The following is a 26,514-nucleotide window of genomic DNA, read 5'->3' on the forward strand; positions in this document are numbered from 1 at the left end:
GAATCTTATATAGATCAAGGGAAAGGGGGAACTGTCCTAATCGCTTCCTTTCCTGGATACGCCTCTAAAAATGAACCAAGAACCAAGAATATTAAGCAAGATCTGGCAAGTTTTTTTTTTTTTTTAGGGGGGGGGCGGGGGGGTTAAAGCAAACATTTACTCTGAATAAAGCTTACATCATATTTTCCAGTATCTGTGGCTTGCCTTTTTCATATAAACGTTACCTCACATATGTATGATATAGAAGTGATAATGCAGATATCACGGTTGGGAGAACGGTTTACCAATGGGGACATCCCTTTCATCTGGGTTCGGTATATCAAATCAGCCCTACATAAAGTAGGAAGTGATGGCCAGCCATTGCGTCCAAAAACTTTTGAATACACATAGATCAAACGCACTTTTTTTCCCCTAATCTTCATTGCCCTGCCCACTATCAAGATCGATGGCTTATTTTGCCTTTAATAATTTCGTGATCATATAGTTCACATTAATGTATACGTAATTTTCTTGTTAGGTGTGAAGATATTTTGACAAAATATCGACAAAAATCATATAAAGGGATTCATCTGTTAAGAAATCTAATGCAAATTCAATCTTCACACAAGACCATCATTTGCTTAGGCTAAGATAAGATTCTCGGATTGGTTATTCTTCCTTTTCATATTCATCTGTGATCTGAAAGAAGAAACAAAATACTTTACCGATAATTCGACTCCTATCAGCCGATACTTCAGCCCTCTCTCCTGCCACTGTTGCCTCATATGTAATTACCTGTACCTTTTGATGCAAATTTCCATTGCTAATGAAGCTGTGTATGTCGTTTCATTATAACTTTTATTGGGCTATCATAACATGTATCTATAAGTTAAGCATCAATATCTTTTGGGGCAAACACTTGTCCTTTAACTATCTTTTCAAGCTCGTAGATTTTATCTGATTTCTTTTTTTTTCCGTTTACATAAGAACTAAAGTTGAATAAATCTTAAAACAAGTTATCATGGATTTCCTATCATCACTCAGTCATAATCATACAACTTATAGGCATGGTGTACATCAACATGAGCCGAGATCAATAACGATAAATTAATAAATGTATATACATAAATACCACAATGAATGCCAGACAGACAATACATATATATATATATATATATATATATATATATATATATATATATATATATATATAATGTAAAGGCAGCAGGAGCAGGGCTGAATTATCGGTACATATTAAGGTTGTGTGAGTATGCAGTACGGGACGAAGTGTCAGCCAATCGCTTCCTGGTGGTCATATTAATTCTCAGAATGCAAGCAAGATTTTTGTCCGCATTCAACTGAATATCACCGCATTCCAACAGTAATTAATTACAAAAAAAAGGTTAATTTTTTTTTCAAAGGGAGAGAATGGTTTACGTGTGAACCTTGTCAACCTTACACATGATACGAAGACTGTCAGTGACGGGGAAAACACAAAATAGAAACAAAAGTAGTTATTGATAACCTGTTCCTTTCATTTCAAGAAGATTTTGTAAGTGGATGGAGTGCTAGTAAGCAGCAAGAAGAAAAACTGCGCGAAAATTGACAGAAGTTTTATCTTAACCAGGATAAACTTAACCCATTCCTACGAGTCATTTACTTTTTCCTCAATGTACGTTCCTCTACACGATGATAGCAATCAAAAGTACTAAAAAACAAAATCTACCTACCGAGATGGATCTCCAGGAAACTGGTGGAATTTCAGATGTGTAATATTGCTGTCACACAAACACATAAAGAGTTCCTCTTGAAGGTGAACGTCTGAACGTCGCGCCGCCACAAAATGTAAACATTGCTTCCTGGTAGCGCCATCTGTCCTCGTGTGAATGAACTAAAATCAACCCAATTATGAGTTTCAATCCACATGTTTCCTTATTGATGAAGTTTATTCGTTTATGAGACTTAATGCTTCCTCTCAAGTCTTCTTTGGTCATGGGTAAAGACCCTTTCGAGCTGAAGAACTGCGCATCATGCTGATAAAACTGGTCCTAAGGGACTTGAGTAGCGTTCCTCATAAAGATTTCTCAAAATCTATACATCAAAAAACACAAGAGGAAAGTGAAAGGTACTTATTTAATTGGCTGTGAATATTGCTACATACATATAAGATATTTACAGCCACTGCTAGCGCCTTGATACGTTTACCTAGTTTTAACTTTACAATTTTTCATGGTCAATAGATAAGATCTGCTTACAATTTTAGTACTTTACATACTGAACAGAATCCTATGAGTAATGTAACAAGGATATCAATATTGTGAAAGAATTAAAGTGATCGTGTGGTAGGGGGAAAACATCCTAGGTTAATAGTAATAAAAATTACATTTAGGTAATAACTACATAATGTTTTAACTGTATTAATAAATCAGAAATTATTAATCATGATTACCCAATGATCTCTGATAGATTCTTAATCATCCAAGGCCTCTTTCTACATCACTGCAGCCCAAAATATTTCCTCAGTCGCTACCATATTATTTCAAAACACGTTTTAAGGTCGTTTCATTTTGGGCTTCTGTAGTATAACACATATCACATAATTCAAATGGGATTGACGTTTGTTTTTATAATCCTGCGGCGCCACTCCTTCCAATATGTGCATGATGGAAAAGTTCTATCTTTTTGGAGATGGAATTTGAAGTTGTGCTACCTGGTGTCTTATCACTGTTCTGTGTCTCTAAATAAAGACAATTTTCTAAAATTTTACCATTCTTTAACTATTCAGAACGCGTGATCTGATCAACTAGGTATGAAAAAAGAAAACACTAATGGTTCTTGATATTTATTTGTCTAGAAAATGTTCTGAATAAAAAAAAACACTTATGGTCCTTGATATTTATTTGTATCTAGAAAATGTACACGAAGCATTCTTGAAACACAGGGACATCACAATATGCTTGTGGTAAATGAAATTAATTTTGGGATGTGACTGGTCAATGGTAATCACAATGCATTCTTGGTTAAATTACTGAAGCAAGTGAAACTGTTTGAAAAGGCAATGGGATAGTTCAGTACGATGGGCTATTTCTCATAAAAATTTCATTACCTTATGAGATGCTTTCATCTCCACATGATCATTCTCAATCTGCTTAAGTAAGTCAATCCAATCTGTTCTTATGCAACTGTAGAGATGGGCATATATTTTGGTGCCTATTAAACAAAGTAGCAGTAAAGACCCTTCTTTCCCTTCTGGTAAAGATGCATTCAGTTCCCAATGAAAGCTATAGTTGAAAAAAAAAAAAATCATGTGGTAGGTGAACTAATGACAGACAGATCCATGTTTAAGAAAGGGAAGACCAGAGTGTAGAAGGATCCATTCATACAACAAGGTTCTCCAAGTAGATGTCTAACAGAACAAGGTCACTATAATTCCCCAGGATGTCAATATAAATTTTAGTTTATTCTCAACTTCCCCTCCCTTTAAAGCTAAAGTCACTAAACATCAACCTTCCTCCTCCCCCAACCTTTAGTCCAATGGAACATATCAGGGAAAACAATTTTACAAGTGAAGTTTCTCTATGTATTATGAGATTACTTCCCAAAGTATGATGCAAAATGCTTTTAAAGTAATGTCTCCACCCCTTCCCCCCTTTTCTTGGTTCAAAGGATATTTAGTTGAGCAGTTATACATACAAAAAGAACCATTCTGTGGTTAATAAGCCATCAATGGTCTTACCTACTCACGTGGCAGGCAATTCTCATTAATCAGCCTGAAACGCTTACCCTCTAAGGTAAGATCTGGTTGATCCACCGAGCTGACACCTTCCCATCCATGGTCTCACATTACCACTAAAAATCCTACAGCAATAAAGACCTGTGGGGATCTACCTAAACAGAAAGATATGAAGAAACATGAAATGACAATTAAGAGCGAGATGTTAACAAAAAATACAGGTCTTCAATGATATCCTTTAGTAGTAATAAAAAAAAATAGTTCAACATTATCTGCCACAACAGCAATGGTTATTAGCATCACATGAATGTGACATTTTATAAGGAATATCACATTAACAGATTTGACATTTCAACAGCTTCATGGCTCACTGGAGAAACTAATATGCTTTCCTTGTAACGTTCATCAAAGTATTACCCAACAGCAAAAAATGAAATCAACACTGCCAACTTTGGCATTTTTAAAAGTATTAAAATAAGGAAAGTCTCCATGATTGTTACTTACAAGCCTTCACAACATATGTTCATGAGGTGAATACAATTTACTTGATAATAATAATTTGATAATAACTGTGTTCATTTATTTACTGAATGCATCTGCTGAATTACCAGGAAAATGACATGATAAGAATACTGTAATGAGAAAAATGTTGCCAGATTTTCTCTCACGTATGTATAAGAAAAAGGCAATAAAATAATTTCAAAAAGATGCAATGTATTAGCTGAAGGACATTGCTGAGGTAAATACCAAAGCAATTATAAACTGGAATGAACTCAACGACAAAACTATTAGTGTAGAGACAGCATCTATAATGGTATGGTGCAGTTCTGCCATCTCACCACCTACCACACTAAGAACAAATTAGTAATTCACAAACTGTTGCATATCTATGCTTGACTGGGATTAATGCCAGGGAAGAAGAGCCCCAATGAAAGACTTCTATACCTTTAATGTTGTGTACATGATGAGGGTTCGGTTACAGTACGGTATATGGTTAAAAATAACGTAAGCACTAATCTGACCCGAGATACTTAAACTAATCTACATGTCATGTGGAAATGATCCTATATTATGGCAGCATGACACAGAATTACATATGCCTTTAATCTTCTTAATTTCAAATTCAATCTATTCAGCAAATAAACAATAAAATTAAAGATCATAAACCATCATATCTGAAAATAATCACTGAATAAATAAGCTTATCACGCATGAAGTATGCGTATGTGGCATATGTAGCTCTGGTCTTTGCCAACATTTGTACTATTTTTCACATCACATCAACAGTGACGCTAAAGAGATGCGTGATACACTTTGTGTCCATTCATGCATCTTAACATGACAGTGCAGCACAATTTCAAAATTATTTCTGAAAAACTGACAAAAAAAAGAAGGTTATCTTGAATCAATGAAAACAATTTGATATAAAATTCAATGCATATTTTTTTCACATTCATACTATAACATTCACCAAACTGATGCTCTTAATGTAACTTAAAAACTTTCATTTATATAAACATACATAAAAAGCAAATCATGGCAAAGTTGCAAGGGTTTGTACTGAGCTCTCTCTACTGTATACGAAACATGCAATCCCTGCAAAAATACTTTATTAAGGTGGACATTACATGCAGATTTTATTTGCTTCTATAATCTGCATTCATTATGGTTTGCCGTAACCTGGCTTTTAAAGATTATTCCTCAAAATCTTTCCTTTTTCATGGAACTCCTCTACTTTTCATTGCATTCTATAATAAAATTTACAATTATGTGCTTGAAATGTAATGAGAAATGTAATTCATAAAAATGAAAAGTAAAAAATGAAGGATTGGGAAGGAGATAGGGATTCATTTTCTTTTTACTCACATCTTTAGGAGGCAGGTGGTCAAGAACATTTGCACCCATACACTTCAAATGTCATGTAATGCACTAAAACCAGAGCCCACCGTCCACAGCCAAGTCCAACAGACTTGATTTACCCTAATGCTTCATATACCCTGGTCCAGCCCAGTGACATGTTGCTCCCCCCATAAACCACACCAACCCAGTCCATTCTACACCAAGCATGCCTGTGTTCACCCAACAAAGACAGATGTCATTGCATTAATGCGCTAAGCACTATCTGGTGAATGTTACCAATTATCTGGGCCAGGAAGGTGAAGGTTACAAAACTGCCTCTCTCACCCTAACAAGGTGGTGTCAAGGAAGGGATGAACAACCTCATTTGCACACACTGACTTTTTACCTGTTATATGGATGCGTCAATATGTGGTCACTTCATATTTTCTGCACACTAACTTGCTAAAGTGGAAGAGGCAAGTGTGTATAAGATAAATGTATAAATAAACATTATATATGCGAGTTCCTTAGGTATTTATGGACCTGACTTAAGATGGAGAGCTTACAGGAAGAGATAAAAGCAAAGGAAGAAAATTGTAGTTCAATGAAGAAAGGTATAATGGCTGTTTGTTTGGATGGTCTCTACACAACATAAGAATGGGAGGCAGCAATCAGTCACATGTTAAGAGACCTAGCCTTAGTGGCTGGGACATACAGAGCTCAAAGCAGCAGTGGCCAAAACAATACCTGTAAACAGGTAGCGGCAGCTATATTGAAGAAAATTTGGAGATGCCTGAAAATAAGTGAACTCTGGCAAGTTCATAAAATTGAAGGCTTTTGATCCCTAACCTGGCAAAGAGATGGGAGAAAGTCATCCCTGATATACAAGTACAATCTGACCATAAATTAATTGTAACCGACAGCAATGGATTTCAAAACGAACACAACCTATCTTATCATCTCAATGGGGTTTGAAGGCATGATTAAGGCCTCTTTCACTTATTCTTGTTTTTCTATTACTTGAATATTTAGAAATATATAATGAGCTCAATTCCAATTAAGGCAAACTGCAATATGAAAGGATTAGTGTCACTAGTGGCTCCACATATTCCCATATAGGAAAATGCAAGAGCTCTGTTTGGATTTTTTTGCCAATTTTGTCATATTGTTCAATACTGAAGGGGTAAAAGCAATCTATGGCCTAACAAATATATAGGGTCTAATTTACACATGACTAAGGAGTTTAACAGCTTTCTTTTTCTAAGACCCTTATCTGAAAAAAGTGGATAAATTCTCGTAGGAAAACTTATTTTGGAACTTATACAGCACCGCCAAATTTTGGGATTCATATTTCATCTTCATTAAGTGGGGTTTCCAGGTTATGGCCAACATGTTCATGTTACTACATAATTACTCTGATGTTTCCAGATTTTATTTAGTAATGGGAAACAAGATTTTTTAAAGATAGTTTGAATTTGCAAAAAATCAATTTAAAGAGGTTACTGCTTTCTCATTCTTAAGATGATCCAAAGGTCCAAAATAAGAGAAATTATATTCAGCATGAGAATAAGAATAAGCTTGTGTGGGGGAGACAGTTGGGAGGAGGAGATTAAAGGAGATAGAATACTACTGGAATCATCTGAAGTAGAGTCAGAGGAAAATAAGATTCTGAAAACTGAAACTCTATCAGTTGGAGAACAACCTAAAGACAAAGGTGTGTGTGTGTGTCAATGAGGATGCTTTTCGTGAATGAAATGAAAGACTTACCATCACAAGATGAATAAGAAGGTATACCTATCAGAGGAGGATGGAGTAAAAGAAGCTTTGCGTGTTTAAGCCTGAAAATGCAAGGTGAAAGGCGTGCATGGAATAGAGAATTGGACCGATGTGGTACACAGAGAGTGACATGCTGTCACAGGAATAAACCAAGGTCTATATATAGAGCAGTTAGGGGAACCAAGCAAAACTCTGTGAGGCCTGGTTGTCAAAAGGGGGTATCTAGTTTTGGTACACCATAAAGGACAAGTGGAAAGTGGATGTGAGAAAATGACACCACTTCTTCAACAGTTCCTGGCATCTCCTTATGGCTAAGAGATGTAAAGAAAAACAATACACACACACAAATATATATTTTTTTCATATATACTCGCCATTTCCCGCATTAGCGAGGTAGCGTTAAGAACAGAGGACTGAACCTTAGAGAGAAAATTCTCACTTTGCCCCCTTTTCTGTTCCCTCTCTTAGAAAAGTGATAACCACAAGGAAAGTGAAATAAAATAAGTTCCCATGTGCACTTTAGTGTGATGATTACAGTGTCAGAGGAGATACAAGCATTCTTGTATCTCCTCAGACAAAGTAATCATTACACAAAAGTGCACTTGGGAACTTATCACGTTTCATTTTCCTCATTGTTATCATCATATACTAGATCACACGCACGACTGTGACCTACTGCAACATATATATGTATACATATGTAACCTTACCTTCATGCCCCAGAAGTCCCTTTCAATGAACTGCTTAGAGTCCCTTCCAATAAAGTGTGGCAATGTTGAGTGTATATCCCTATGGCATAGTACAGGACAACTAAAGAATACGGGTTCAGCATCTAACGTGTGAAAGTAGCATCTTGGGCACAATGGCTCGTGAAGTGTAGGAGATGGGTGGTGTCCAAACTCATGACAAAATGTAATTTGTACATATCTATGGTGAGTAGTTTCAGATGGATTTACACCTAGTGGGAAAGTGCTTAACACAGTTGGGAGGGCAACTGTTTATTGCTAGCAGTTATTTCAATGTGTATACATTTTGCTTATGTTTATTAAGGGGAGGGGAGTTTAGCTTGTTGAAATCAGTGACTGGGGTGTGGTTGTAATTCTAACTGGGGATTGGTGGATGATAAGAGAGTGGTTTGGATGCAATGTTTTGTTGCAAAGAAGTTTTGGATGCAAAATTTTGAACTGTTGCAAATAAGTAGGTCTAACAATATTGTGGTGGGGTAGTAATGGAAGGATTATCTATGTTGCTATACAAATGTTAAATGTTTGTGGTTTTTTTGGCAACCAATGATTGTTCTAAATGCTTTGTTGTGTCCGATTTGCAGGTTTGCTACATAAGCTTTTGACTAGGTAGATGATCAAATGGGTCAAATATAGTTTTGGGTTCAGCGGGTGAATTGTTCATAGATCCTAAGGAATGTTTTTCCTCATCCAAATTAGGTGTTCTGAGGTAATTCAGTTTGCCCAAGTCAACTGTGTTGATGTTTTTTGGGTGGAATGAAAATACAGACATACACATCAACCAGTCAGGGCCACAGATCATAAAGCATTGTGATGTGTGTGCATCAATTGCAGAGTGTGCAGGGCAACTGAGTAGTGAGTACTTGGTGTCTTCTTTATGGTAGCTGCATCATGGACACGAGGGATCTTCACTGTTGAAATAGTGTTTATATTATCCAAAACATAAATGGGATGTGTGACTCATGTTTGTCCAGAGTGTGTGGTTTCTGATGGGTGTGTGTCTAATGGATTGGAGTTTACTATGGGGAAGCATCTGGGGCTGTCTTGTAACTTTTCTTTACCTTCATACAAAGTTTTTTCACTCTGTATTCCTTTTCTTCGTTGCTTCAACTGTACCATTCATTTTTAACCCTTACCTGTAAATTAATTTGCTGCATCTTTCCCAACTCATTTCTTGCAAAGTTTCGAACTGTGCCTTCTAAGGCTTTCATTTAAATTTACTTTATATCTTCTGATGTTGATAAATCAATGTTTGTTATTTTCCCTTTGTTATGAAGCTTCTTTGTTTCAGACCTGTCCATTTAGCTGCCAATTTGTGTGTGTGTGTGTGTGTGTGTGTGTGTGTGTGTGTGTATCTTCACTACGACAAAATGTAAAAGTTTTGTAATCTTATGATACCTATTTTGTATTTAGCAAATGAGCTTAAGAGAAATATTCATCTGAAACTAATTCATAAGTAAGTAACACTTACTGCAGCACAAATATCACTCTATATAACAATATAATTGTAATTTTTTCATATAATTGGTGACCAAAATGTCTTAAAATTGAGTATATGATTGCCCATTTCAAATGTAAAAAACTATTTAAATAATGACATTCGTTTCAAATTTACAAATAAAATATATACAGAAAAGAAATACATATATATAAAATGAACTAAATTACTCCAGGAACCAAACAATGTGATTCAAAAATGTACTTTACAGCTAATAAAGATTGCACATTTGTGTTCCAGCTAATTATAATTCTAACCTGGGTTATATAATTAATTGACTTTGTTCCATTTAAGCCAACAATATTTACTGTTGAGAGAAGGCTAGCCATGCAAGTAAGTCGTATTTTGGTATGGACTGCAATTAACCTTGATGAGATGCTATCAGTATTTACAGAGTAACAAACTAAGAACTATTACGTTTACTTCAAGTATATAAGAAAATCAGCTTGGCATCAAACTTAAATCTGGCTGTAGATGTGGTAAAACTTAAAATAATATCTATTATGCTCTCAAGTCTATAACACACACCATAGGCAAATTCTTTCAGGAGTTCTTTACTCATACATATACAATTACATACATATCAATATAATATTCAAAAATTTTCCAGACATTAACAAGAAACTCATACCATTATCTCTTAAAGCTTAGCCACATTTTTTCATCAACAAGTCTAGCCATATGAGCCCTCTATCAGCTTTCTAAAGAGGATCTGCCACTGAACGTTTCACCCCAGATTGATTTTTTCTTGTACTGACAAACTGCACAAACCAACTACTCCTTGGCATCTCAACTGGGATTAAATCAACTTGCTTATCATCAGCATTGATACATGTTATAATCTGATAGATATACCAGTAAAAACACTATCCAGGATTCCCTTGACCAATGTGTATTTAAACAGATCCACAATATGAAATATATTCCTATTAAAAACCGGAAAAAAGTGTTCTATGGTACAAATACGACAAACAATATCACAATTGATATCCTAGAACATGGTTTGTGATAGTGTATCCAATAAAATGGAGGCAAAGGTACTCTCTGCACCTCATACTCTAATCCCATCGTGTCCATCTCTCCCTGTGTTTCTTCATACTATGTACAAGAATACATAAAAGAATCTGCTTCCTTAAAAAACTTCCATCAATATGACTACTATACAAATCTTGAATCAAATTTGTGCTTTATAAACGAGATAAGAAATTTTACAAGAAGCAAACTCCTGAAACAAAATTTACAAAAGTGTGAAACCTAAAAATCAACTCATTGAAATGAGATACTTTATAACTTCTTTGTACACTTTAGAACAATAAGAACATACATACAGAGAAAATTCATAATAGATTTGTATTCCTCCAACAATTTGAGATTTTTACTTATTATCACCAGCTGCTTCTAGTGCAAACTTTATAAAATTGCACAAGGCAAGCTTCTTTAACAACAAATTACCACTTGGGTTTGGGATTCTCATAGGTATACCTGCACTGAAAAACCCTGGTAGTGCACCAAACTAAAATAAAAAATATTCGCTTGACTCCCAAACACTTCTGAAAGCTCAAATGAATTTAAATTATCAAAAAACATCTATAATTAAGCAAATTTTCAATATAAATCATTAATAATTATTGGGATTCTGGCCAATTCTTTTGCAGCTGTGAGGTAGGGGTTACATGGTGAATATTATCATTTAGTATTTTCACTCATGTTCCATAAAATGTAAATTTCAGTCTTTCACTCAATATCAAAAGTACGCATCATTTCAGTCTCATTTTCACTACATATGTGAGCAGTGCACATGACTGCTGTGATGTCAGTTCTTACTTAAATATCATAATTACCAGCTGCATGTCTCCCCTTCTCTTTTTCTCCAACACAACCACAGAATCTCAAATGACAAAATACATATAACCACTAAATGTTTGTTCATGAAATAAAGATATCAAATCTTAACTTATTCCCACTTGCTGCAAAATGTTATCAGCTTCAGAGTCAACAGCGTATCTTATTCAGTAAGACTGCTTACTGAACCAAAGATATGATATGATCCCTATGACAATATTTCAGACATTCCTGGTTTTGACAAAATGCACAATCAGTTTTGTAAAACTCTTTGCAATGTAACTTCATACAAAAGTAGAGTGCTGTCAACCATTGTATGTTCTGTTAAATCAAATTATGTAACTGGTTATTCTACTTAAAAAAGAAATGAAAATAAAAAGTGAAATAGGTCAACTGGTGTCTGTACGGTTAAATTTAATATGCACATGTGAAAACATTCAAAATATACCTTCTTCTCTTTCTTACATACATCAGCAAGTCCAATGCAAGCTAATAAATTTCTGACATGCATTCAATATATGATTTACACAGTTATCCTCATACCTCTAGTGTGGAGAACATTCAACACTTCATCTTGTCCTTGAGAGCAGTGGCACACTGTCCTACAGGAGCAAATGTTAATACTTTTCACACACAGCAAAGTTAACCTTCAAAGCACTTCCAAATTCACACATCTGCTTATCAGATAAATCCAAGCATCATATGCTTCAGTTTATCATGCACTGTACTTAACTATTGTGAAACTGCATAACTTAATACCATCTCTCTCTATTCAAATGCTTTTCAAGCCAGTACCTTCAATTTTCTATGATTCTTATCTACAGTATAACCTCACTTCCATTTCCAAGCTTAATGTAACCAGTGTGAAAGTTTATATTTTCTGTGCCTAACCCCATAGTCTAAGACTATACTGGTTCATACATATACACCTTAATGAGCTTAATCAAGTACTGTGTCTCAACACTAAACTTGTGTCAATATTGTGTATAAAGATCAGGCACCACTTTTTACCTATCACTTGAGCCAAACACAAAATGCAGCAGACAGACTGAGAATGTTTTTCTGAAAGGTAAGTAAATGTTTGAGACAAAACACTACCCTTCTTAATATTGCTCCTGTCACATCTCAGAATGTGCTCCATGCCAAGAGTCTCTGAAGTCTAGTCTGGTGGCAAATACGTCTCTAGTTTGTACTTCTCACGGATGAAAGGTCGCACATCATCCTTATCCACAAGTGACTCTAGGAATGGTACTAGCTTCTCCAGCTCCCGGTCCTCCTTATCAACAAACCAGCTCTCAATAGGGATCCCATTATTGATCTGATGGAAAAGCAAGTGAATAAACAAAACATTCCTAAATCAATAACATCAATGTACATATTAACAATGGAACACATGGAGCACTTACAGTGTCTAGTTTACTTACAAATCTTTATAACATTTTGTAGCTCATCTCATTCTTCTGTGTTCTCTACCAAAAATGTACAGCAGCATCCTAACAGACACAGCAGTTAGTTTAGTCCAGCTCCTTTGTATGACTGTGAGCAGCTCTTATCTTCAGTAAAACTGAAAACTACACTCATGGCCTTTTATGTCCTAAAATACTCTTGAATCTAAGATCCAGAGACAGAACACTGTATGTGCCATTTATAGCTCTGGTTAAAAAGGTCTAGACATATGTGATGGGAAATGTGAAGAGACTGAATATGATATACACGTCAAAGGTGGATGATATGAGGAGGAAAGGGAGACCAATGTGGCCATTCTTCATATATTCCTAGCACTACCTTGCAAAAGTAGGATATGGAGACCAAAAATGAAAAATATGAACTAAATGCAGTCGAGAATTTTCATTACGACAGCAAGACATGCACAAGTCAGAAGGAAGATAGGTGAGCAGTTCCAACAAAGTGGTTCTGCAACAGGAATGTGTGATGTCACCATGGTTGTGTAATCTTTGGACACAGTCGTGTAGGAGATGAATACAAAGGTCTTAAAATGAAGGTTGAGTTACAGCATACTTGGGGTTGAGTATGTGAATAATCAATTGCTATTACCGATGGAATGACACTGGTGCTAGACTCGAGTAAATCCATAAGCTGGTGACTGAGTCTAGGATTGAGTGAGAGTTAGTGTAAACATAAGTAAATCAATGAAGTGCAAAAGGGAGATGAGACACAAGGGTTTGAGCGTAAGTTTGAATGGGGAAGACCTGGGAGAATTGGAGTGCTCTAAGCAACTAGGAAAGGATGTGGAACCAAATGGAACCATGGAGGGTAATGTGAGTCAGAGGGTTGTATAAGGCTGAAATCTACAATCCATGAAGGTACATGTGGAAGGCAAGATCATTGTCTATTAGGGCAAAGATGGGTATGTTTAAAGTTACAGTAGTCTCAACAGTGTTGTATCAATGAGTGTCTTGAACTCTGGATGTAAAAGAAAGGAAGAGCGCAGACATGTTGGAAATGAAATACCTGAGGACAGAATGTTGTGCTAGATTGGTTGGTTTTGTTGACCACAAAGTATAAAAAGTAAGTGGTAGTAAGTATTGTCTGATAGGGAGCTAACCTGAGGGTGTAGAAATGATTCTGGAATATGGAGAGGATGAGTGAAGACAGATAAAAAGGATCACCTTGATAGGAGTGGAAGGAGCCAGGAGGGGGAGACCAAGGAAATGGAAGAGTGAAAAATACTTTGGGGTAATGGGGCCTGAACATTCTGAAGGGTGAGAGGAATGCATGGATAGAATAAATTTGACTGATGTGGTGTGTGTGTGTGTGTGTGTGTGTGTGTGTGTGTGTGTGTGTGTGTGGGGGGGGGGGGGGGGGGGGGGTTAAAATGATGCAAGTATGCTGAATCAGAGCAATTAAGGGAAACTATGGAGTAGCCTGTGGGGCTAGAGAATGAATATGTACAAATGAGATTATTTAAAGAATAACCACAAACCCCTTTCTCAAACCATGTATTCCCAGTAACCATTCCTTTTTCAGTAAACAACCGAAAAAACTTTAATCCATTTCCATATACATCAGGGACCCAAACTTCCCTGATTATAACCTCAATTACTTCTTGATCCTTGATCCTTCTTGATTCCTTTCTTCCTCACTCCTTTCACTTCCTACTACATCCATCTATGTCTCAAATGCCGATTCCAATAATCCAGCCTAGTGTTCCTACCTAAGACTTCAACCTACTGTCACTGCCTATTGCTCATGCCCAAACTTCTTACCTAATACTTCTTTCTATTGCTCCTACAACTTTGCACTTACAGCAGGAAGATCTGGTTACAAAGGATGAGGTTGTGCATTAAGTGTTGTCACGTGTTATGTGGGATAAAGAGATGTTGTATGTACTTTAGTGCAAGCAAGCAAGTAAAAAGGACAGCTACCTGGGTCAAAGGAGTGCAACTTGACAACTACCAAAGTGCTGACTCACTATGCAATTGTCACCAACCCTCCCAACACCCAGGCACATAATACTGGTAATATACCTCTCTGGTCAGAGGCTGCCTAGCAATTACTACCTAGTGCATAACCACAATTCACTCAAATGCCAATTCCATTCTTACCAAGATCAATCTCAAACTCATTATCTCGTACTCTCTGACACACTCCCTTCAAATCAAATATGTTATTCCTTCCTTTGCTCTTGTCTTCCCACTAACAACTGACTTAATCCAATGAACATTCCCAAAACATCATACCCCTTTACTAATCAACTTTTGCTTTGCTCAGAGTTAGAACGACCAGATTTTCCTCATCAAACAAGGCACATATCACTCCCTTCTTTCTATCTCTGTTACAACCATACACTCCACACATCCAAGCCTTGCACTTTCAAGAAAGATCCTCATTTGGCTCCTTCTACCTTTCCTACTTTTTGAAAGTGATGATAAAGGAGAGGATTTCCAGCTCCCATCTTCAGCACCTGTTAGCCAGTTTCAACAAAATGCAAGATATGTGGGTAGGATCTTTTTCCCTTATCCTACTTTACATAATATATCTTATCTATCTCCATGTGAGTCAGGTTGATGTACAATTAAACTCACCTGGTACCCAAAAGCCTGAGGAGAATTATCAACAATAATGGTCTTTGACAGGTCTCTCCCAAGTATTGTGAGATCCTTCACATAATTTCCTTGCACACACACACAATGTTCACGAAACAATCTGTACCTAGAAAGAAATACTAATTTTATAAAGATATATGCAGAATATAAAAAAAAAAATTTATATCTAGTCATGACATAGGGTAAACTATTGTTAGCAATTAGTGCTACAAAACAGACAGTTTAGAGGGGACCTGGATATCACATCTACTGTATAGGTTTCAGTACTTCTCTAAAATACTGAAAAAGAATCCTCATTCTCAAAGACTTTCTTGCAGCCCTCTTTTATGAAAGATAGATATATATGAGTATCCAATGCTACCTCACTTTTTTCATGAGTCATGGGCATCAGCATGCATGTAATGATTAAATTCCCATTTCCTATTTACTTTGTGTTCCACTTCAAAATATTTCTGGTACACAAGTCCAGCTAAATCTCAGTGGGTACAAAGACATACGTTATATCTAAAGTAAAAGTGAAGGAGAAGAGACTACTAAACAGAAAAGTTCTGATGCATTACAAAAGGAAATGTGTTATCCTTCCTTACTTGAAATGACAGAATATCCTATTGTTCTCTTTGGGAAGGATAACATATGCCATCTGACCCTAATATTGGATATTTCAATATAATGTTTTTCCTGGAAATCCATGAGAGCTACCATCATGCTATCCTAAGAAAATGGGAAAATGAAGAAAGAGTTGGGAACTTTGAAAAAAAGAATAATATTCCAACTAACTTGATCCATTTGCGCTGAGGGTCAAGCAGGTTCATGAGTTTGTCAGCATACACCTTCTTACTGGCCGTAAATAAAATCACTTCATACAGGTGTGAAACTTGTTCCAGGAATTCCCGAAAGTATGGGCGGGTGCGTACAAACACCTGATAATTAACATCCTGAAATACCACTGGAAAGCTGAGTGTAGCATCTTCAAGCTCTTGAAGACTGCAGTGCACCAGAGTCTCATCCTGAGTGACAAAAAGAGATATGCTTATTGATAGGCAAGGGTTTTGAAAAAAGACTGAAAACCACAAAAGTATGCAGCACTTTCTATCTCTCCATTACTCCAATCCCAATTTAGTGGGGTGGATCAGGTGCATACAGCCTCCGTAACATTACCACAATTTTCACTTTGATATTTTAGAACAAACAGTCCTATGTAGCTGAAAGCACAAAACACCAAAAGTAACACTAACTTACAAACAGATGAGACTTAATATGGTATTGGTACCTCTAATTTTACTATAGGAATTGATAAAATTGGTCAATTATCGTAAATACAAAAATCAATTTATACATAAGGTCAGTTTTACTGAAAACTATGATCTTTTTCATAATAAGTCTTAAGCATTTCACCAACTCTCAAAAATGTCTTCATACCAAATCCAGAACAAGGGTAAACTCTGGAGAACTGCGAGTTTTTAGAGGTAGAGCAGGGTTCCTTGCCCTCATTTCTGGGGTTAGTGGTGGAAGGTGTTTGATGAAGAAATAGGGGTCAAAAGCCTCCCACTCTTCATAACCTTCATCACACGAACTATCATATGTCCCACCACTCTGTAAGTAAGAAAAAAAACTGTCACTGTCAAAGCTTCTTATGCTTCAGTGAATATAATCATAATATTCATATATGATGGCCCTATGTTTAATCAACTCATTTTTCCACCACTAAAATAAAACTAGTTTAAGAAGAACATTGCTTTTTTCATATTCATTCACCAATTCCTGCATTACAAACAAATGGCCTCACTCAAAGGTTTTAGTTGTCATGTATAACACACAGAAAGTTAGGACCTCTATCCACAGCAATGTCCAATCTATTATTTCCTTTTTTTTTTTTTTTTTATACTTTGTCGCTGTCTCCCGCGTTTGCGAGGTAGCGCAAGGAAACAGACGAAAGAAATGGCCCAACCCCCCCCCCCCCATACACATGTACATACACACGTCCACACACGCAAATATACATACCTACACAGCTTTCCATGGTTTACCCCAGACGCTTCACATGCCTTGCTTCAATCCACTGACAGCACGTCAACCCCTGTATACCACATGACTCCAATTCACTCTATTTCTTGCCCTCCTTTCACCCTCCTGCATGTTCAGGCCCCGATCACACAAAATCTTTTTCACTCCATCTTTCCACCTCCAATTTGGTCTCCCTCTTCTCCTCGTTCCCTCCACCTCCGACACATATATCCTCTTGGTCAATCTCTCCTCACTCATTCTCTCCATGTGCCCAAACCATTTCAAAACACCCTCTTCTGCTCTCTCAACCACGCTCTTTTTATTTCCACACATCTCTCTTACCCTTACGTTACTTACTCGATCAAACCACCTCACACCACACATTGTCCTCAAACATCTCATTTCCAGCACATCCATCCTCCTGCGCACATCTCTATCCATAGCCCACACCTCGCAACCATACAGCATTGTTGGAACCACTATTCCCTCAAACATACCCATTTTTGCTTTCCGAGATAATGTTCTCGACTTCCACACATTTTTCAAGGCTCCCAAAATTTTCGCCCCCTCCCCCACCCTATGATCCACTTCCGCTTCCATGGTTCCATCCGCTGACAGATCCACTCCCAGATATCTAAAACACTTCACTTCCTCCAGTTTTTCTCCATTCAAACTCACCTCCCAATTGACTTGACCCTCACCCCTACTGTACCTATCCACTAAATTATACCCTGGTTCAGCCACTGCCAGTACATGAAACCTAGTATACGATACTGTCCTCATCTGCTGTATCACAAGCAAGCCTCTCACCCTCCTTTGGTCCTGATAACTCAAACCTCTTTTATGTCATCCTTCAATCTCCTTCGCAATCTCCTCTCTTTCCTACTCTCTCCACTTCTGACATGTATGTCCTGTTAACCAGTCTCTCTTCACTCATCCTCTCCATATGACCCAACCATTTCAGCACACCCTGGTCTGCTCTCTCAAATGTACTCCATTTACTACCACACAACAGTGCATAAAAACCTACAGGTTAAGTGGTGAGATAGTGTAAAAACTGTATGCATAAAAGTGAAGAGGCACAACAAATGATTAGGCACTGGGCAAAGGGACACACTACAAAGTCAGGATTGTCATGTTAACAATTATGTACATGTAAACTTCCTAATGATGTATGTACACTTGTTATGTTGTCTCAATGTACTTTTTCATAAAAGGGATAAAAATAAGCATAAGTGTTTACAAGTCTCTTGGCAGGTTTTCTTTATTCCCATACTATCTAATCATAACCACTAATCCTTTTTATCTACCTTTATTCCTTTTCATGCTAGAGGCTCCAGTCATGGACAAAAGTCAACATCAAGGCTGGTCCCAAATTGAAATGCAAAGAGTTTAACGAAAGGGTAAAAAGAAGAGCCAGGGAAAAGTAGTAACGAATTCTAGAGAAAGTGAAAAACCAGTCTTTTAAAATGTGCAGTCATAGTTATTGGAAAAGACTTGAGAGAGGTAAAGAATTCCAAGCTTTGAGGTGAAGGGAAAGAAACAATTATCAAATTGACCCACCCCTGAGTTGCCAATGGCATGCAATAATCATGAGATGCAGCAGCTTGTCGAGTTTTAAGCAGTCTAGCTGGTAATGGGGACACGCAAGCAGCCAGCTCTCAGGAGCAAAAACCAAAGTAATACCTACACAAGAGGGACAGCGAGCCAACATTGCAGCATAAGGAAACTGTGCCAAGTTTTGAAATTAGCCTGGGAGAGTTTATAAGTTGGGCTGCTTTCAACTCATTGTCAAGCAAGAATGCATAGGTGGATCCACCTAAGATGTGATTGCAGTACTTTACACAAGGATGGATCAATCCTTTGTATTAACAGAGCAACCTTTTGGAAGAAAAGAAAGTGATATCTAAAATGACTCCCAGTTTCTTAGATGAAGACTTAGCTATTTCCATAATGTGGGGTTTTCAGGACAAAGTGGATGTTGCAGTAATACCATCTAAGTTCAATGAGTCAAAAGATGGAATCACAGAACCGTCAAAGGAGAGAGAAAAGTTGAAGAATTTTTGAGAGAGGGGTAGAAACTGGGTGTTGGAGGCATTAAATTTAGGTAATCACATTTCATCTATCCTATTGAGATATCCTATCCAAGCTTATTGAGGAAACAGTCGAGACCAAATGCATATCAAGTGAGAGGGGAAGGGGCAGAACTGAAGGACGTGGAGGAATGACAGGTTGAGTCATCAGCACGAGTGCAAGAAGGGAAACTGTTAATAAAAAGAAGAAAAGAGTAGGAAACTTGACAGAACCTTGTGGGACACCAATGCAGATGGAGAGAGGGGGAGAGAATGATCTACCAACAACCATGGAGATAGATCGGCCTGAAAAGAAGCACAGTGAGTGAGGCAAAGCCAAAAGAGGGGAGCTTAGAGATGAGACCCCAGAGCCACATCCTGTCAGAATATATCAAAGGCAACTAAATATGATTCCCAAAGTCTTTAAGGGATGATGAACAGACATTACTAGGATAGGAAAGAATATTACGAGCAGATCTTGCCTTACGAAAGCTATATTGGTGGTCAGAGAGATGACTGTGAGATTCAAGACGTCTGAAGATACAGGAGTTGAGTAGGGATTCAGAGACTTTGGAAATGGTATATGTCACAGCAACAGGACAATAGTCAGTGAGGTTAGAACGTTCAGCTTTCTTAGGGATAGAATGTGCATCACTAAATAAGATCTTCCTCAAAAATCTCTTCCCTACTTTTTCCTCTCAAAAGGTAAATTCCTCATGTGCAAAACAAGTCTCATATTCTTTTTGCATTCAAAATAAAATATTTTTCTAAATTCAGCAAAAGCATTTGCTTTTTATATTAACGAGGATATGCACATTCCTTTGCTAAATATTCTTGGGTTACTGATTAGTCTTTAAGAACTGATGTACAGTGAGTAATGTAATGATTACATGAACCTCCTTTCTCTGTGCATAAGAATGTATTTTTGATATGATTAAGATGTCATGAACAGGTACCCACACTCTTATTCACTAATGCTCCTTCACGTTACATACTATGTCTTACATATAGGAAATCAAGAAGTAAAAGACAAATTCTCCATGATTACCAACCTCAAAATTTTCCTTATTTTCTTGAGCAGCACATTGGGAGACCTGAGCGATCATCATCTCTGCTTCCTCAGGTTCCAGTTCTGAGAAAATATTAAATGTACTATGTATTACAGTGATAATGGCATGAAGGAAGAACGAATTTGGTTGAAAACAAATATGTAAGTAAAACTGACTATGAGCAAATGACAGAAGCCAAAATGGGGAATGAGGGCTGGTTGAAAGGTTGACTGCACAGAGTGAGTGACACTGACGAAAATGTGCAGTAACAATATTTCAAGCATGAATAATGGAAAAATAAAGCTTGAAAAAAATCTTCATTAACCCTTTAAACTCTTCACTTGGCTTTCTTATCCAACCCTATGAAATTACATTCTTCAAATTGTTGAAAAATGTAAGTAAACTTACAATTTAAAAGATTTTCAAATATAAAAAAAATCACCACAATACATAACAATGTACAAGAATACCCTTTCTTGTAATGGCAACAATGCCTTTTCATCTACATAAAATGGTGTGCCACACTAACCCTTGAATTCCATCTAGCTTTCTGTTACTTTTGTTTTAGGTTTTTCTGCTTCTTTGCTTCAACTCTACTCTCTGTCCATACTTTTTAACACTCATGCACAGATGACTCAATATGCTTCATCTACAATACTTCAGCTGGCACAAACTGAACATTATAGGCATCAAAAGGTTTATGAATTCATCAAAAATCCATTCAGGGTCCATACACAACTATAATGGATCTTTATTTTGGTTTGTACATGTGTGTTATGGACTGAACCTCACACAAACCCTTCCAGCACAATAACTGATCATATCACACATCTCAAGTTCTGCAGGGCTCTCTCCCCACATCTCACAACACCACCTTTTATGTTCTCACATAGAGCACTATACATCTCATAACCTCAAGCATTAACTGATATTTGGTGGTGTACAATGTCATTACTACTTATTCAATGTGGTGGGAGAATAATTTAGAAAAACAAATCTACATTACAAGAGTAAGGTATACGTGTCGAAAGTGGAGGGCAAAAGAAGGGGAAGACCAAACTGGATATGGATGGATGGATTGAAAAATATTTTGAGTGGTCAGGGCCAGAACATGCAGGAGGGTTAAAGGCATGCACAGGAGTGATTGAACTGGAAAAATGTTCAATATACAGGGGTCAACATGCTGTTATTGAACCGAACCACTAAGCAGTTGGAGAAAACAATGGAAACATCTGTGCAGTCTAGCTGTGGATAAGGGCTGACCATGGAAAGGTCTGTGGGGCCTAATTGTGCATGGGGCCTGACCATGGAAAAGTCTGTTGGGCCCAACTGTGGATGGGGGGTGTGGTTTCAGTGCACTGCACACAACAGCTATGGAATGGACATGAGCAAATGATGGCCTGTCTTCATTAATTTCTGGAACTACCTCCCTAAGCAGGAAATGGCAAACAAGTAAAAAGGAAAAAGAGGAAATAAAAACGATTGCAGTTACTCATGCATAGGTGTTTAAGATGACTAAATCTCTGAAGCTGTATGTGGTCTTACAGTGTGTCTTACAAGCATTTTCTAGCAAATCATTGCTCTATAATGACAAATAAACCATGTAATAAATCTTGTACAAATTCTAATATTCTAATGAATATTTACATCGACAATCACAAAATTTGCTTAATGGGGGTCTAAACGAGATTTTCTATTTGGTGTCCATATCATAGACAAATCTTTTACAGACAAATGCAAGCAAGAAACATGAGTATCCTTCCAAAAACAGCATCACAAACTTAAAATCATTGTACACATTTATGCACTACCTGTAGTTCACATCAAATATACTCACTGTAAAGGTGATGTTGATAAAAGATTTGCTATTTGGTGAATTCAGTGTTACATAAAAAATTAATCAACAAATAAATGTAAAAAGATACAATGTACAACCCAAACTGCTTCACAAACCTAAAACTACTGTAAATATCTATGATCAAGTGATAGTGCAAGCTGTACATGCCTTGTTCACCTCAGAGGGGGTTATGCATGAAAGTCAATGAAATCCTCTCTCTTATCTGCACATTCATATTTTGAAAGCCACTGGCAATTACATTTGCAACAACCCGCATTCAAATCTCTTCAACAAATACATTCATAACTGCTGATGGATAACAGACACTTCAAAGTAAAGGAATGGCTCTTCAATACAAATGTTCAGGAAAGATTCATCATGCATCAGACTGCTATACATTACACATCAGACTGCCTTAAACATGAGATACAGTGAGCATAATTTTTTCATTATTTTCAACAAAAAACAATAGAAATGAAAATGACAACCTTTCCGTTTTAAGAAAGTAAGCACTGCTCACCTTCTGGGGAATTTGGTGTAGGTGGATCAAGTATATGAGGAATGTCCAGCTGAATACGTGAGGAAAGCTGGGTGAGATCTGGACCACTTGAACAATCATCCTGGCATATTCTTCCCTGGATGCCTCTCTCCTGATCTTCATCATCATCTTCAACTTCCTCAAACTCCTCCTGTCCTCTCTCTACTGGGTAGTCTTTGTCAACAAGTTCCCTGGCAAAGTCCCTTTCTACAGCAGAGCCCGTAAGAGATGAGGAGAGAGGTGGAGGGGAAGAGTCAATCGAGTAGACAGGTGAGAAGAGAGAGGTGTCCATGGCTGAGGCCTTCATCTCTTGCACCTCCTTCAACATCTGTTCAGCAAGAAAAAAAAAAAGAAAAACTAATCAAGTGAACATGCAGTTAACAATTGGCATCTAGCAGCAATTCTCTAATTCCAACTACAATGAAACCCCACTCTAACTGAGTTTAATATATTGGAATTCAGTATCGGATTTCATGAAAAAATTCCATGAAAATCTCCTACATTACAAATTCAGTCCAGTATGGTAAAGACCCACTGGAATGACTCTAGGATGTAAATGAATAGTGTTTGTATCTGGCCTCATTCCAGGTCACTTTGCCTCAGGTCATGGTACTGGGTGTTACAAGAACATGTAACAGCTTGTTGCACATAACCCTGGTGCACATTCTTTTTATATTTCATCTATGTACAACTTTCTCCTTGCACACACAAACACACCCATAATCATAAATCAGTTTACAACAGTTTAACAGTTCCATACATTTTTTGCACCTTTACACCTAGTAAGGTAATTTACGTAGAATTTTGAAGATGAAACAAACTTAGCCTGGTCACTGCCTGTTAGTATGAGATAAGCTTGAACTTGGTCAAAATACAAAAGAAACCAGTGCCCACATTCTTGTGCAACTGCAGTGCTTTTTGTGGTACAAAGGCCTGTCTTTTTGTATTACATTATGTCAACTAAGACTGCTATCAGAGGTCCAGGAACACCTCTGCATTACTGAATACCGGAAAATGATTGAGCATAATGAGTATGTACCTTCTTCATTTTTTCATACACATTCGCCATTTCCAGCATTAGCGAGACAGCATCAAGAACTGATGAATAAGCCTTAGAGGGAAAAATATCCCCACTTGGCATCCTTCTCTGCTCCTTCTTTTGGAAAAGTAAAGCAGGAAGGTATGATTTCTAGCCTCCCACTCCCATCCCTTTAAGACACCTTCTAAAACACAGACTTCATTTCTTTTTAATAATTGCACTCCCTATTAAGAAATAAACATTACCTTTGATGTTTCACCTGGATGTGCAATGCGATGGCGTCGACCATGGGTCTTTCGCGGTGTGTGACGCTTGTAGCTTGGTGGAGATTCGTTCTGCCTTCTGAAAGAGAGCAACATCTGTCTATGCAATCTCCCATATACATATATATATATATATATATATACTTTATCTTATCATACTTGACTGCCATCTCCATTTACCATTATTATCATCATTATTATCATTATACATAATCGCTGCTTCCCGACAAGAGAAAAGATGACTGTAAAGGGACTGCAAAAAGTTGTGTGAATTTAAATTTTTTTAAACAGTAACTAACTACCTCTCTCATGGAAATTTCACATCAAAGTTTTTAGAGGAACAAACAGACTTCAAAAGAAGCTAAAACTTCCAGAAAGTAGTGATGAATGGAGGTCACAGAGTGATTTAATTAAATATACATCCCTCAACAAAAGAGTAACATTCTCCCTGTAATGGGAGGGAGTTTTAGACTCAGGGGTCCCCATTCTTTTTCAACATTCCCTATCACCAGCTGACATATTGAATTCCACTAACATTGTCCAAGTAATAATGATTTATACTTATCTTAGTAATTTTGTTAAGAAAGTAAGACATACAAGGCTATTCCTGAGTGAGAGAGTGAGGGAGACAAGATGAACATACAAGGAAAATATAATTCCTTCTATCTGCAACAAGGAAAGCAAGATATGCTGCATTAGGTTTATCATTTTTGTTTCTGAAAAATGTGACATTCTGAAGGAATATGATTGTAGGTTTTCAGCCATTAAAAAAACATGTTAGGGGTAAGAGCTTAAACACTTACTTGCTAATTCTTAAGGGGCGTGGTTTGAGCAATTTTGTTGCAATAATGTTGTTGTCCGAGTCAATCACTGGTGCTGGAGGGCTAGATTTGCACTTGGAGAATTTGGTGGCGTAACGTCGTGCACGTAAGAGTGGAGGAGTGTGGTGATGCGGGACGGACACGTTCACCACACTGTTGTACTGTGCTGGTGACACCAGCAAGTTTTCATTTTGTTCCTGTTGGAAGAAGGCTGAAGATGCATTAAAAGCCTGCCTATCAAAATAGATCCATATCCCTAGAAATGAAATTTCAAATGAGAAGCTTTTACCAAGACCAAAGATGAAAATTTGAGGGTACTGCAACTGTCATCTGGTAAAGGCATTTACTTCTGTACTCCACCTCTATCCTCTTCCATTCATCTGTTCTCCAAATTCTATTCACCCATATAAACTTATATCTCATTAAAAGTAACTGCACGCATGCTCCTTTAGTTTAAGGCCAAATTCTCCTTTTGTGGAGATCAAGTTGCAGGACTGGGGTCTGCAGCCTCAATAATGAATGCTAGCAAAAGGAAATTGGATTTCCAACTCCATTAAGCCTGAATAATTACCAAAGCATTTCAAAACATTTCTTTTTAAATATATTTGTCTCAAAACCATTATGCTAAAGTCTAACTTATTTGAGTAACCTTATCAAAGGAAATACCACAGCTATTTCATACAACTCAACCTAATTACAAGAATAACTGAAGTCTTACAGAATATAGCTACCCTTTCTAGCAATGGCACAAATCCTACCCCTCCTTCTTCACTACTACTTAATCTCTCTCTCACCTCAAAATTTAAGGCATCATTAGATGATCTCTTGACAGCCCTGTGAGCTCTTGGAGCTCTCACTGGAGATTTCAACAAGTGAGTGGGAGTGAGTGTGCGTGGAGAAGCAGGAGACAAGGGTGTGCGGCGGTGGTGGGTCCTGGTACTACTGTTGCCTCCCCCGCCACCGCCACCACCACCGCTGTTGCTGCTACTGCTGCTAACAGGGCTGCTGCTTTGGCCGCGACTCACACGGTAACGTAAGTTCATCCTCGAGTCTACCGCATGCCTATAAAGAAATAATATATAAAATCTTGCATCCCAGAATTATAATATAGTAATATTTAAGAAATATTCCTTTTTTCCATATAAAGAATTAGCAATATAAATTGCAAGAGTCCTTCTTCCTAAGGATAACGATATACTATGCACATACACTAGATAAAGTATACATTAAATGGGTCAGTCGGTCATTACTGCATGACAATGCACCAAAAACCTTTACTTAAGAGTTTTATGACAAAATTGTGAAAATATCCCAACACATGTAACACAAAAACACTGTATAAAGTGTAAACAAATGATAAAATAACAACCAAATGAAAGGACCAACCTGAAACAGTGTATGCTTTTAACAATAT

The 26,514-nt window shown here is 37.1% G+C and overlaps 1 protein-coding gene across 5 annotated transcripts in view; it reads right to left on the reverse strand.

Moving 5' to 3' along the window:
• Positions 1–2,805: 2,805 nt before the first annotated feature.
• Positions 2,806–26,514, reverse strand: part of LOC139757038 (uncharacterized) — a 107,250-nt gene continuing 83,541 nt past the window's right edge. For all 5 annotated transcript variants that reach the window (XM_071677045.1, XM_071677046.1, XM_071677050.1 and 2 more), the window contains 9 exons: positions 25,895–26,162; positions 25,083–25,297; positions 24,262–24,358; positions 22,960–23,305; positions 20,606–20,685; positions 16,897–17,070; positions 16,255–16,484; positions 15,457–15,583; positions 2,806–12,728 (listed from right to left, as the gene is read on the reverse strand). In XM_071677045.1, the coding sequence (XP_071533146.1) occupies positions 12,570–12,728; positions 15,457–15,583; positions 16,255–16,484; positions 16,897–17,070; positions 20,606–20,685; positions 22,960–23,305; positions 24,262–24,358; positions 25,083–25,297; positions 25,895–26,162 (1,696 nt within the window). In that variant the 3' untranslated portion in view covers positions 2,806–12,569. The remainder of the gene's footprint in view (positions 12,729–15,456; positions 15,584–16,254; positions 16,485–16,896; positions 17,071–20,605; positions 20,686–22,959; positions 23,306–24,261; positions 24,359–25,082; positions 25,298–25,894; positions 26,163–26,514) is intronic.

The sequence above is a fragment of the Panulirus ornatus genome, chromosome 24 (assembly GCF_036320965.1).
Source record: "Panulirus ornatus isolate Po-2019 chromosome 24, ASM3632096v1, whole genome shotgun sequence".
Classification (NCBI taxonomy): domain Eukaryota; kingdom Metazoa; phylum Arthropoda; class Malacostraca; order Decapoda; family Palinuridae; genus Panulirus; species Panulirus ornatus.